Genomic DNA, 14,038 nt, shown 5'->3' with positions numbered 1-14,038 from the left:
CAAACGACACGGTCTGAAAGCCCCGCCGATGGGTTCGCCGCCTGTTTGTTTATTGGAGGTCCCGGACGCTGGGAGCTGTGGAGTCGGGGTAGGCTAGAACACCTCGGCAGTGAGATGGACGTGGGCGAAGCCGGACAGAAATCCACTCCACGGAGCGCTCGCAAGTCTTTCGCTGGCAGAGGTGCCCCCGCCCACCACCACCTCCCGTGAGAAACCCTTGGAACCACCCCTTTGCTCTCTTAAATTTTTCTTACGTGAGCAAGAAACGCGTTGGTACGGAAGCAGAAAGCAGATCCTGCGTGTTTTCAAGTGCAGATTAACAGCTTCTCTTGGACATAACTTTCCACTAGGAATGAAGGAAACTCCTGCTCCCATTTGAGCCATTTCTTTTACTTCGGTCAATTCTAGTATTACAAATTGTGCATGTAACTTTATAAATATTTTAAATAGTTTTGTAAATATTTAATATTCAGCTAATTTGATTTTGAATTGTAAATGTCAAGTATTCTGGTATTGGGATTTTTATGTTTTATTATACTTTGTTAAAAGTAAAATTGTACATTTTTAGAATGTTTTTATCTGAGTAAATTTAATGTATGGAAAATAAAGAGTTAAACAGAATCCCTTTGGATTTTTTTTTTTTTTTTTTTTTTAATTTAAAGGGGCTTCATCTGTGTGTGGAGGCTTCTCCAGCTTGGCAGTTACCAGGGATTTTTGGTTTTGTTTTTAATTCCCTTTATTACTTTCGCTGTCTCTCCACCCACAGCCGTCTGCGGGTGAATCACGGATCTATTACAGCGCTCGCAATCGCTCTCCTCTCCTGGACTCAGCTCCCGCCTCGGAAAGCACTTGCTGTTTGTCACTGAGCACGGCGGTGGCGGCGGCCGGACTCCAGCTGCCCCCCCCCAAAGCTGGTACCTGGTTTTCCAGGGAATGGGAAAGATGCGCAGGGAGGATTTACGCCCTGATCCGCAGGAAGGCAGAAGCCCAGCCTCCGGACACCGCTCTGCTGCCTCGGCTCGCCCCTCGCGCAGGGGAAGGGGACGGCTGCGCTGACTGCAGAGGAAGCCACCGGTGAGGGTAAGAAAAAGGAAGGGCCACCTCGCTGTGTCCTTAAACCTTTTGTGGCCGGTGCCTGGGGTCGCTCCGGAGGAGCAGACGCAGCACCAGGATTCTGAATCTTTGAGAGGTCGGTTGAGCAGGAACAGAAACAAATCGGGGATGTGGAAAGCCATCCGTGTGCCCCGGTCCGTTCCCATCTACAAAGCAGAACGTTTTACAGGGCCATTACACCCAAAATTCCTCCTTGTGGAGGGTGGGAGCTCCCACTGCGAGCTGTTGATGACCGTCAGCGTCAGAGGTTTCAGTACAGGCGTCTAGTCGTTGTCAGCAGGAGCTGGTTCACCACCTTGTGTGTCCTGAAGCAGGTGGAACAGACCTCTCTGTGCCCTTCCCTGCAGAGATTCGATCTAAGAAAGCCGTCTAGAAATAACCACGCAAGCCGTAATTAAGTTGGGATGTAATCCATCCATATCAGCACTGTATTAATTTTAAAAAAGCAACATTTGTACAGGAATATCAGTCAATCACGTTGTAATTACAAGTATGGTTGTCAGTTATGAGTTAAACAATTTCTTACACGAACAAAACTAAACATAGAACAAGCTGCATTTAGAAGTTTACGTTGGAGTAAAAACACAGAGAACAATAAAAAAAAAATCGGAAGTAAGCATTGTGAACGAGATGCATGCAAAGAGGTGTAGGTAGGTACAAATTGTACACCTTTATTGAGCTAGAGTGCCAAGACGCAGTAGTATTGCTTCTTTTTTCCCCCCGTTATAGTAAGTTAGCTTCCAGTAACAGATGTAGTTAGTTCACAGACACATAATATACAAGAGTAATCTCATCCTGCTACACTTCACTTGACAACGACTCTAGAGGAAAAACACAGGTCCTACGAGATACCTTTCCTCTGCACAGGCTGCCTCCCTGCTCAGGACAGTAGTGACACCGACATCTTCCAAACCCCATGCAAGTGGCAGGAGACTTCAGTGATGGAGGAAAAAAAATAAAATAGCATTTGTTCATCAACTCTCGACAGCAACTCACTCCTGGACCTGAGCTGCTTCTAAAAGCGGTTTGCCCTGACCCCCCACCCCCGGTGGTAACATGCAAAACAAGCGAGAGACTGGTTAGGCAGTGCGGGTTGGTAATTCCAGTGGCGTGTCCGAGTCCGATGGTGGTACGGAGGTGTGTACAACAAAGCCGTTCGCGTCGGAGGCCTTTGAGCGCACCCGCCCTGCCGAGGAGATGGAGACGGGGCGGACAGGCGCTGCTCCTGTCTCAGATTGCACTAGCCCGATCCAGGCCGGCTGCAGCCATCGGCACAGCCCCGAGTGCTGGCAGCGGGGTCCCTCCGCTGCCTTCTCCCAGCAAGGGAACGGCAAACCTCCAGGCCGGGGGGAATCATCTTTTGGAAGCGAGCCCGTGTGAACAACAGTGCTTCACCGAACGCACAGGGATTGGAAATTCGTAACAGACCGGCGTTTATTTCAGTGTTACCTGTCCAGGTGTGTATTTTACAGTTAAACACTTCCTAAAACTACAATAAAGCTGTGGTGTTTGGTATGAGTACTTCAGAAACTGGCACCATTCCTGAATTGGTGGTGCCACAAAAAAAACAGAAACAAAAAAAAAAGAGTTGTACTCCCCCAGCTCACCCCAAGCACTTGCCTTAACTCACTGCAGCACTGACACGAGTCTCACTGAGCTGCAGAAGACAAGGCTCCGCCTTGGAACATTAAAACATATTTGCTCTCATGAGAAGCCTTCCCATTTGTGTTTTTTTGTTTTTTTTTTTTAAAAAAAAAAAGGTTTAAGGAATCATAGGGAGATTTTCCAGAAAACTGTCACACGAAACACTTTAGCTCCTCCCTGGTGCCTGTTTGCTTGTTAAAGTCAATCGAGTGTCCCTTTATTTGCAATTGTCACATGCACAATTGGGTTCCATTCATCAAGTCCAGAAATGTAAATGTGCCTGTGTGGGATATTACAGCAGGTTTCAAAGCTGGAGGTGCTCGTCTGTACTGTTTAATAGTCACAAACAAGGCAAGGTAAGATGAGACACCTGCTAAAGCAAGACTATGCTAAGGTACTGAGAGCGTAGGTGACATCCGTTTCTTTCCCTGGGGTGTGTGTGGGGAAGAGTGGGGGTGACGGCCAAGGGTAAACCAAAATCCTAGGCTAGAAGCCGCTTGCGTGTCTTAGACAGAAGATTGCACTCCGAAAGTCTCCTGAGAGGCGTACACCATGTACAGGAAGCCATCCTCGTCCTTCTCGCTCTCGTACACCTCGGATATGGGTGTGGAAACGCTCACCATGCTGTGTCCATTCACCAGGAGGAAGAACGCCTGGTTGGAGTTCAGCTGCAGGCGTCGCCTGTTGGGGGGAGATTGGGGGAGTGGAGAGGGGAAGGAGTTTGACAGTGATGACTACGCATTTCCACTCACATTAACACAGGACAGATGGCAAAACAAAGTCCACCACCGACAGCGGGAAGATGTCCCCACCCAAAGCAGCCCCACCACTGCAGAAGGCATTTGCTTCCCACCTCAAAGCTATATTAAATTCTACTAAGTCCAGTCAAAACCATCTACTGAGAGGCGGCCTTATTTCACTGGAAAAGCCACGCTCCGGAAGGGCGTTAAACTGAAGCGAAAAGGAAAAAAGGAAGAGTTACTCCTTGCCAGGATGGTGCCGGGGCAGTGGCATCATCCCTGTACAACCAGCAAACACGCAAGGCCTGCGGGACCTTCGGCTCGCAGCTTCGCTCAACAGCTTCTCCCTGGAAACGTAAACCCAGGCTGACCTTGAGAGCTCCGCGTGAAGATGGGGAGGGAGGACGCGCAGAGCTTCCAGGCGAAGGCCCCGGACCTTTTAAACTCCCTTTGTCACCAGCTCTGTAACAGCCTGCGTTTAACGTTCGGAGCATTTTGCCCCCTCTTCTCCTCCCTCCCAGGAGACGCATCATGGGAAAGGCAGAGAGAAACAGACTTCACAGACTGCGTGGTACAGTAAACCTCTAAGTTTGGCATTTCCCTTGGATCGCTCGCTCTGGTTGGGAGGAAATAGGTATTTCTGCTAAACTGCCTATTGGAAAGCAGGTTTGCAGAGAGGAGAGCTCTTACTACTTCATAAACCAAGAAAGCACTCAGATATGTGGAGGTGCGACCAAAGAAAGAAGGAAAGAACAGATCAGAAGAGCTTCCTGCCGCTTCTGCTCGCTGCTGAGGGGCAGCAGCAGCTGGAAAAAAGCTCTGATCACTCCAGAGAGAGCAGGCTGAGAGAAGGCAGCAGCTATCTGCGGGCTGGGACGGACGGGCTTTGCTACGCACAAGAGGAGCTGGCTAAGGACCAAGTCCAGCTGGGACCAAGTCACCTATTAACAATGAAGCCAAAGAAAAAGGCGGGGAAAATTCTTCAACTTGCTGTTAACCTTTTTGCCCAGGGCCTTTAATGTTCATGAGAAATTCTGGAAGACTTGAGCAATGTGGTTCCTGTTTCCAAAATCCTATCTCACTTTCTTGCTCAAGTAAGAGCTGGGATTTGCTTGCAACAGACGGTTTTTGTACAAGCCTCCGAGGCAGGGAATTGTTTGGACGTGCGGGAAAACTCTCCGTTTTTACAGCTTGTGGCCTCTAAGAACCAGCTTCCTGCTACACTGTGACCAACAAAAAGCAAACTCTGGTTTGCTGCTAACTTCCAAGTTTACCGCTTGAGAACTCTTACTAATGAGATATTCCTTCTTGACGTTAAGCCAGGAGAAATGCACTTCTAGCAGAATTTCTGACCACAATTTTAGACCACCCAACTTCCGCACCGTGGCTACTTCCCCTTTGCCTTTTCTTGCAAGCAAAGCTCAAGCACCAGAGCGGAGCAGTACTCAAGCCACAGTCTGTGCAAGCAACTGGGACAAAAAGAAAGACACTGGTCTGAACGTGTCTTTTTCAGGCTTCAACACTGTCATTAAGGCAAACCTCATTTCATGATCAAAGGGTGCCAACATCAACCCTAAGCAACAGCTCAGAGCTCTGGCTATGAGCCCAAACTCCCCCTCCAGTGGGTGGGAAGAGGCAGGCACTCCAAAGAGAGACTCCCAGGCAGAACACCAAGAAGGCATCCTAAAATAGCCAAGCAGGAAGCGCTGGAGCCCTGGGCCAGAATCACCCATGTTAGACAGGGATTCATGGCCCCAGACTCGCTCCTACATCTCTGGGAAATAGTTATTCCTCTTGAAAGCAGACTACAAGCTCAGCTCTTTTCAGAGTTTTTTCCCAGCGAAGCCAAAGGAAAAGCACCTTCTCGTGCATTTGTCCTAGTGATGGCACCAAGCGCTCATTAGATGAATTTTCCATTTAAAGAGTTCCCAAATGCATAGACCAGCTGGGAAATTAACAAAGAATTATAGCCTTAGGTCGATGCAACTTACATCATTGAAATCACAGCATACTACCTGATAATTTTGATTAGCTCGCTCATGTTGACATGATCTGGCACCAGGAACTTGGTCTTATCCAAAACTGGAAGCTGCTTCTCTCCCTTGTACCTTTCAATGATCACCTAAAAAGAAACAAAAAGAAAGGAGCAGAAGATGTGAAATGCAGAAACGGCGTCTGGTGCCCTCAGCTGCCCCCTCCATTTTACACATAACAAAGTACAAGCATTTATGCTAAACTCCATTTCCCTTCGTTTGTGAACGAAGTATCTCGAATCTGAAAAGGAACAACCATCTTCACGTGCCTTTTGTTCCGTTTGCAAGAGTCACTGCAGGAAGGGGTAACAAACAGGCATTTAACAGCAAACATCCACAGCTTCGGTGCCGTCTGAGAACAGCTCACTTGCTGGAATCATTTAATCTAGCAATGAATTACCCAGCAACAAGGAAACTCAAGAAGAGATAAAGCACATTTCCCTCTAACGCATTAGTGTGGCTGACCAGGGGCTCGGGCTGCTCTGGAAGTCTGCAAACTGAACCAGTTTTCACTAGAATTTCTCCAGTTTCAGGCCATCTCTTTCGAAGAACTACAGCTCCAGGTGAGTATGCTATTCCATTCACCTCCCATGGTTACTCTAATGCAGGAGAGAAAGCTACTTTTGAAGGGTATAAAGCCTCAAAGGAGACAATTTCCTCCTCCTTAATCTCAAAACAGCACACTTAGGAACCAGTAATTCTGTTAAGATTATTATGTAGTAACTACTTAATTCACAAGGAAATTGCAGATTTGCCAATTTAAGTAGCACCCTGCCCAGCAACTGTATTTAGTTCCTGCTTTTAAGAAATGATCTCAGAATTTGTGCGCTCCCGTTTCCACAGCCATGTGGGTTTTGTTGTTTTTAAATCAACGGTAGCTACGTGACACCATTCACTTGGATCATTTCCATGCTCACGGGGTCTGGCTGTGTTGATATTCAAAAGTTGCACAGGTGAAGTGATATTGAGCCAATTTAATTATATCAGAGAAAGACTTCCTTACACCAGTTTAAATAAATGCTGGCTCATTCTGGAAAAAAAAAAACAAACCCAAAACACTACCATTTTTAAAAAGGTAGATCATAACCAATAGATAGTATTTCCAACAGAAAAATGAAGGATGTTGACAGGACAGGAGGAATTCACCATCTAGCGTGACATTGCCATCTTATCTCAACCAGAACTGTTAATGATAATAACAAGGCAATGACTCAAGCTAGGACATGGACAGGCAACCACAGCAAGCCTTCAGGGATCCCAGCAGGCCTCTGCCATAGTTGTGAGTTTGCATCACTGCATCTGCAGCGATTTGCTTAGGTACCTCTGAATTATTGCCAGTAATGAGAGTTTTGCTATAAATCAATGGCTTTCAATCTGTGGTCACAGAGCTTAGGGACTACGGCTAAGTGATCTGTGAAAGGTAGGTGAAAAAGCAATCTTCTGTCAGGAACCAGCTTTGTTAGGAAAGGGCCTTTTGGGGAAACCCACAAATTCCAGAAAAGTCAGAAAATCTCTGCTACAAAATATCACTTGTTCCCATGCCCAACAGCATAGTAAAACAGCAAGCAGCAGCTTCGAGATGAACTAGTTTAAAGCTAAAGGAAAACCGAAAACCTTTCAGTTTCTATTTGACACGGAGGCAACAACTGCCTCTGTTCATGAACTTGCACTGGAACTGCAGACAGTCTGCAAGCAGTTTGTTGACAGAAGAATTTCCATTCCCAGGGATCACCAGCTCTCATCACTGAGAACCAGAGGCTGAGGTGTCCAATTAAGTTCTCATTTCTGCCCCCCAAGATCTCCTGAGACCTTTCCTGTTCCACCAAATGGCCATAAGGACAGTTGTATTTATTGCTTACTGTGGTCACACAAAAGCCCACCAGTTGCGAAGAACTCATCAGTAATAGATCACAATCCACGCCTTTTGCTTCCTAGAATGCTTTGCTTTGCATTTGTAACCTTGAGGATGCCATAAATAAAAGAAAATAAAAACTCAGGCAGCATTTGGAGCTGACCAGCTAAAGTACAGAGACAAGGTGAGGGCTGATGCCTTCTTTGAGGTGGGCCAGCACCAGGGTGGAGGGGTTTGAGGGCCAAACAGCATTTCTGGAGACCTCAAGCAAAGGCCCGTTTCCCAGTAGGCAAACATTTCTGTCTTTCTCAGCACAGACTGGTGATAAAAATCGTAACTGTCTTTACATTACTGCCTATTCTTCTTGGTTAGCCTCTGCAGACTCTTCTTTTGGAGAAGAAAAACACTGAGATGAGAAGAGCAGAACACTCAGGAGAATCTCAGAGCTCAGCCGGGGTGTGGTTTTCTTTGAAGTTACAACATGCAACTTCAGTACACAGGAAACCCCATTTCCTCCAGTCCCCAGCTAGCACCTTGCTCTACCACACTGACTGCTGGTTACTAGTTCAAGAATGTTTCTGAAATCCAAGCTTAAAGAGCCTGAACAGCCAAATTTTAATTTGGTCTCATCAGGACAGATCTTTTATGGGTTTCTAGCTACTAAAAAGAACACGAGACTGGAAATTGAGGTTAAAAGAACCAGACTTACTGGTATTTTAGTTGGATGCTGATCTCGAATCAGTCGTACATCTTCCACTCTTTGCTCTGCAAGAGATTAAAAAAAAGTCTTTTCAAACACCCACAGTTAATGCTGTTATTACCTTATCTCTCCACCCCTGAAAAGAGGGACTGCATGTTAGTAAAAGCCACAAAATGAAATTCAGGCAAAACAGTTTTCAGATGGGACAGCACTGTCAGAAGTAAAACCTCTCCTTTGACAGATGATACTTTGCTCTCTAAGCCAAGGTGACAAGTACTGCATGCACGCTGCCTGGAACTCCTAGAAAGTGATAAACGAGATAGCTTCTTCCCCACACACCTCATTTTCTGCCCTGTAAAGCAGACATTTAATCTCCTAAATTTATGGCATCAAATTACACCACCCAAGTTAACGACTAAATATTCCGTACTATTTCTTAAAGATCCCAAAAGAGGAAGTTGTCAACAATTATCTGAGACCTAAGCCTAGCCGAAGCCTGGCAGCATCAGCTTACGCCGTGCGTTCTACTATTACTGAATTACAGTTTTCTATTTTGTTTATGCCGCACCCATTGTTGCAGAAGCTGTTGGTAAGTTCTTGTGTACCTAGACATTTCACCGTCCTCTGTGCCAGTTTTCAGAACAAAGTTCACCTCTCCTCAGACATCAATATTAATAGCACAGATATTATAAACCAGGCTAAAGTACACGTCTGAGCCAAAGTAAACAGGCACAGTTGCTTTTAGAGGCAGTTGCATCTGCTTATACTCTTCCTACTTTCAGATTCAGTGAACTCAGTTTTAACCTCTCCAGCTCTTTTCAGCGGGCCGGAGCTTTCCAGGCCATCTCCATCTTATAAACACCTCTCAGAGAGAGGATTTAGTGTTGCATCACAGCTTTAACAGAGAGAGGTGCTGCTCACGGGAGAGGAAGAGCTTAGATCAGCACCCATCAGCCCAACTCCTTGCTGGTATGCTAAGGCACAGGACACACTACCTGTCCCGTCACTCAGCAATAACATCACTCAGCTCTCCATTAGTCCATATTAAGTCTGTGTGCATGAAATACATCTCTGCGCCTTTTTAAGAGCCCAGTAAGGAAATGCAACTCACGTGAATCACGGTTTTAAGCAGGTGAATCAAGCAGAACTAAGGCAAGGAATATGCAAAGCCTCCACCTGACCAAGAACCTGAAGGCCATCCTGCTTCACATCTCACAGCCCAAGCCACGCTCTTACAGACCAGCATTAACACTTCAAGGGCAGAGATACTAGCTAATTAAAATACTTTTTAAGATTAACCAGAAACACAAGAGAAATGGGGAGGGAATGAGACCAATCGTCAACCCAGCAACCACAGAGAAGTTTGACCAACTTTTCAGCTGAAACAGGTTTGTTAGCGGCAATGTTATTCAGCAGAACTCCCTGGAGTGGAAGGGACATAAACCGGACAAATCATTGAGATTATTGTATATGGCATGTTCAAAATCAGGCTTCAGTCAGCCACAGATAAACACTGTTCTCTGACGACATTAGTTGCAGTGGCAACTGCTTGGCTGCCATCCTAGCTGAACTTAATACCTGCAACAGAGGCTGCTGACAGGCGACGGGGTCAACAACAGTTTTGGAAGACTCCAAGAAAAGGGGCAGCTTAAACACAGACTCCATTAGATCAAAATTCTCCCCGCTTCAATGCATAGAACAGCTTATGTTTAACAGAACAGCCAAGACAAGGGTGGGCACACCAGAAAGCTCTCTTAAGCAGCTTGACTTTAACCCAAAGGCAGAAGGAAAAGAAAATCTGGATCAATTACTTCCACCGATTCCATTTTACGTACGGGATTTTATAGTTCACGCAGAAATAGGTTACGCTGCCAGTTCTTGTTAGCCTCAGAGCATTTCAGCCTACCTCACTGACACACATGAACAGATAGTGAGCTCTTTGATTGCTTTGGTCCCATCCTAAGCACAGAAAGAATTGTTGGCACTGCTCTATCAAGGCTGTTCCTTCTAGAAAGGGACTAATCTCATTTCCCTAGCCGTCATTACACAGCTCTTTTCGATGCCTTTGCTAGTTTTCAACAACTAAACAGAGGCAGGAGGCATACATCCCAGACCACTCGCAACTCCCCGGGCAGAGAATTCCTCACACCGCGCCAAGTACCAAACAGCAAGTGGAGCTTAATTCTGCTGTCAATAGCGGGGACGAAGCCGAACACTGAGCAGACGGGTCGGTAGGGAAGGGCAGGCCCAGCTCCTGGCACACAACGCACAGTGTTGTTTCCAGGCTCCTGGGAATTCTGCGGCCGATAATGGACGATGTGGAGAGCCGATCTCCCCACCCCAAGGCCCCTCTCCCAACGCAGCGCTGGGATCGCCCCGGGGCACCCACTTGCCACCCACCTCCACCCTCGGACACCCAAAGAAGACCCTGCCGCAAACTTCCAGGCTCTGTCCCCACAGGGGAGCGGCTCGGCCCGCCTTGTCGGGGCAGAACGAGTCCCGCGGCCGCGCAGGGCAGCGGAGGCCGGGCCGGGGTTTGTTTCCATTCCAGCCCCGAGCAGGCGGCGACAGCGGCCGGCGACACCCGCCCAGCCCTCGGCGGCCCCGCGGACCGGGGCAGGGCGGCCGGGCCCGCTCCGGCCGCGGACCCCCGCTGCCAGCAGGAGCCGCCCCGGCGATCTCCGCCGCTCCTAACAAGCTCTATCCCCTCCCCGCCTCACCGATTTCCACCCCCCAACACAGCGAGGGCAGCCACCGCCGGCCCCCCCCGCCGCGGCCCGCCCGCCGACCGACGAGGCCCGGAGGGGGCCGGGGCGGCCGGCGGGGACCTGTCAGCGACCCTGCCCCGCCGCGCCCCTTCCCGGGGAGCTCACCGAAGGTGCGGCGCTGCTTGAAGCTCTTCTCCGAGGGCATGGCGGCGGCGGCGACGGCTCGGCCTCAGGCCCGGCGGCGGCTCTGCGCGGCGGCGGCGGACAACTGCGAGTGCCGGCGCCCGCCCCCCGCCACCACCGGCGGCTCCGCCGTCAGCTGACGCCGCGCGTCACGGCGGGGCGGGCACCGCCGCGGCGGCGCCGACGACATCTTGAGTGTGGCGGGGCGGGACGGGACGGGTATCCCACTGCCCCTCCGCCACCGGCCGCCTCGTCCCGCGGGGGACACGGCTGTGGCCGCCTCAGTGCCCTGCCGTGCGCCTCCCCGGCGACACGCTGCCCTGGCCGCCTCAGCCCTGCCGTGGCTCCCCCTCAGCGACACACAGCCGTGGCTGCCACAGAGGGCACTGCCATGTCCCCCGCTCGGCGACACGCAGCTATGGCCACTTCAGAGTGCCGTGACGGTGTCCACCCTCAGCAGTACATGGTGACGGCTGCCTCAGAGAGCCCTGCCAGTGCCCACCCTCGGTGACACGCAGCCATGGCCGCCTCAGAAAGCCCTGCCATGTCCCCCCTTCAGCAATACGTGGTGATGGCAGCCTCAGAGTGCCCTGCCATGTCCCCTGCTCAGCAACACGCAGGCACGGCCACTTCAGGGTGCCCTGCCAGTGTCCCCCTGCAGTGATACGTGGTGATGACCACCTCAGAGAGCCCTGCCATGTTGCCCTTCAACAACACAGTCATGGCCGCCTCAGAGAGCCCTGCCAGTGTCCTCCCCTCAGTGATATATGGTGTTGGCTGCCTCAGAGTGCCCTGCTAGTGTCCACCCTCGGCAACACACAGCCATGGCTGCCTCAGAGCACCCCAACGTGTCCCCTCTCAGCGACACACAGCCATGGCCATCTCAGAGAGCCCAGCCATTTTCCCCCTCAGCAACACGCAGCCATGGCTGCCTCAGAGCACCCCAACGTGTCCCCTCGCAGTGACACACAGTCATGGCCGCCTCAGAGAGCCCTACCACATTCCCTCTCGGCAACACCCAGCCACCTCGGAGTGGCCCACCATGTCCCCCTTCAACATGTGCTCTTGAGTGACTCTGCCTCCATGCAGAGGTGCAAGTTTGGCGATTTGCCTTCACTTTGCCTTCAGCACAGACAGACAAAAGTATGAGGAGGCCGTGGCAAAGTATACTTTCGTGGAACACCATTTTAGGGGCAGGTTTTCCAATTCACTTTGAAGCCCACCACCCGGGCTCGTGCGGTTTGTCAGGAATTGATTAGATCGCAAACACAATTCCAGTCACAAGCCAAGTTTGCTCGCGTTCATCCTGCAGATACCGTGTCGCGATCAAAAATGCCCAACTGTTTCCTCCTTCAGCAGCTTTCTGACACAAGCTGTTGGCTGTGGACTTTCAGCTGCCTTTCTTTCTCCTTCTCTCACATATGTTCCTGGCACCATGTTTTGAAATATAGGAACGGTTTTGCAGCAATTAGGGCTACACAATCTCGCTGTAGAGTCCAGTGGCTGAGGGTGCGGGGAGTTGCAGTCAGTGGTGTCCTTACGAGCAGAAGGAGAAGGACCATTTTCTAACCAACTTAGAGATTATGAGGGTTTTTACATTTTTTGGGGTGGAACGATGCATTGAAGTTAGAGTGATGCTGCGCTCACATGCTGGAATGAGGGTTCGTTACCTAATTTTGTGATTCAGGGTCATACAGTTCCGGTGGCGGTATAATTATAGGATGTGACCATTAAAGATGTGACTAACCAAGGAAAGAAAAACAGCCCTAAGGTCTGTGAATGCTCTACCCATCACATCACTGTCCAGGGACGGCAGGTGAGACGTAGTGGGTCATCATCTGAAGGCTGATACATCTGAAACTTAAACTAGCAAATCCCAAATTTCTGTTTCAACAGACTTCTTTCTTATTTAAATGTCTGCCTTTTAAAAACCATTTTTTGGGATGAGGAAATCCTGCCACTTTCAGAGTTGTACTTCAAGGGCTGCCACAGGCTGTGTGGCTGTGGGCAGGAGGACAAACCCCAGTGAAAATATATAGCATCGTTTTTGGGGTGTACAGGTCAGTCCCCGTGGCAGGGCCGGCAATACGGAGCACTGCATGTCATGTGGTTTTCATCCACGCTACCAACTGTTAGCAGGGCTGAAAGCATCCATATGGTGCTTAGGGAGAGCCACAATCAGAGTATCTGCTGACAGGCTGGGCTATCGCATGTTCCGCTCATGAATAATCTGCAGAGACTGTGAGAAGGAAAACTTAGATCCACACTGAGACTCGCTTGACCTTTCCCTCCTCATCTCAGCCTTCGCCTGTGTCTGCGTGACGACAGCGCAGACGGTTGGTGAGTCTGGATTTGTGAAAGGTGTTAGGCGCAGTTGGGATGACAGCATGGACATAGCCTTTGGGACCAGCTCTGCCTAAGCGCGATTCTCTATCCCTGGTGAGAAAATGCTGCTTTTGAAAATGCTTTCACTTCAAACTTGGTGACTACACTGGAACAGAGCCCTTTAAAAATCTAGCCTGCAGAGCATTTTCATTCTAGTCTTAGAACACTTTACAAAGCATTTAGTCTGAAGAAGAGAAGACGTAACTGAAAGGAGCCATTATATCATCTTCAAATATGCAAAAGGTTGCTGCAGAGCAGGAGGGAATTAGCTTTTCTCTGCATGCAGTGAGTCTAGGACAAGAAATAATGAGCTTACATCTTGGAAAAGGCGATAGAAATTAGACGTCAGGTTAAGGGTAAGCACCGCAACAAATTGCCTAGAAAAGCAGTGGAATAGTCACCATTGGATATTTTTATTTAACAAGAAATTAGTAAAACATCTGTTCTGATTTAGGGAGAATTGTTTTTTTCTTAAGGAAAAGGATGGGGTAAATAATCTCTTACAATACCTGTCAGCCCTAGTTTTTCACGAAGCAAAACAGATGGGATTTGCCCAAATTTACAAAGCAGGTTAGAGCACAAGCTGGGTTTGGATTGCAGCTCGGATCCTTGTGTCTGCACCCTGTACACCAGGGTATGCTAAATCTAAGTCTAAAGTAAAGAAAAGCCAGGCTTTCCCA

The 14,038-nt window shown here is 49.1% G+C and overlaps 1 protein-coding gene across 1 annotated transcript; it reads right to left on the bottom strand.

Annotated features, from left to right (window-relative positions):
* Positions 1 to 1,507: 1,507 nt before the first annotated feature.
* On the bottom strand, positions 1,508 to 11,114 carry MAP1LC3B (microtubule associated protein 1 light chain 3 beta). Its single transcript, XM_063334790.1, has 4 exons — positions 10,956 to 11,114; positions 8,092 to 8,147; positions 5,513 to 5,619; positions 1,508 to 3,438 (listed from the first exon to the last, which is right to left on the bottom strand). The coding sequence occupies exons 1-4, from the start codon at positions 10,993 to 10,995 to the stop codon at positions 3,264 to 3,266; spliced, it is 378 nt and encodes a 125-aa protein (XP_063190860.1). The 5' UTR covers positions 10,996 to 11,114; the 3' UTR covers positions 1,508 to 3,263.
* Positions 11,115 to 14,038: the final 2,924 nt, after the last annotated feature.

The sequence above is a fragment of the Chroicocephalus ridibundus genome, chromosome 4 (assembly GCF_963924245.1).
Source record: "Chroicocephalus ridibundus chromosome 4, bChrRid1.1, whole genome shotgun sequence".
Classification (NCBI taxonomy): Eukaryota; Metazoa; Chordata; class Aves; order Charadriiformes; family Laridae; genus Chroicocephalus; species Chroicocephalus ridibundus.
Note: the sequence above shows the minus strand (reverse complement) of the source record. Positions and strands in the feature narration are given on the sequence as shown.

Bases quoted from the DNA above. Each gene is read 5' to 3' on its own strand.
- MAP1LC3B (XM_063334790.1), bottom strand. From the start codon at position 10,995: ATGCCCTCGGAGAAGAGCTTCAAGCAGCGCCGCACCTTCG. The intron at 8,148-10,955 runs GTGAGCTCCCCG...AATCTCTTGCAG, and splicing joins CAAGCAGCGCCGCACCTTCG to AGCAAAGAGTGGAAGATGTA. The intron at 5,620-8,091 runs GTAAGTCTGGTT...GTTTCTTTTTAG, and splicing joins AGCATCCAACTAAAATACCA to GTGATCATTGAAAGGTACAA.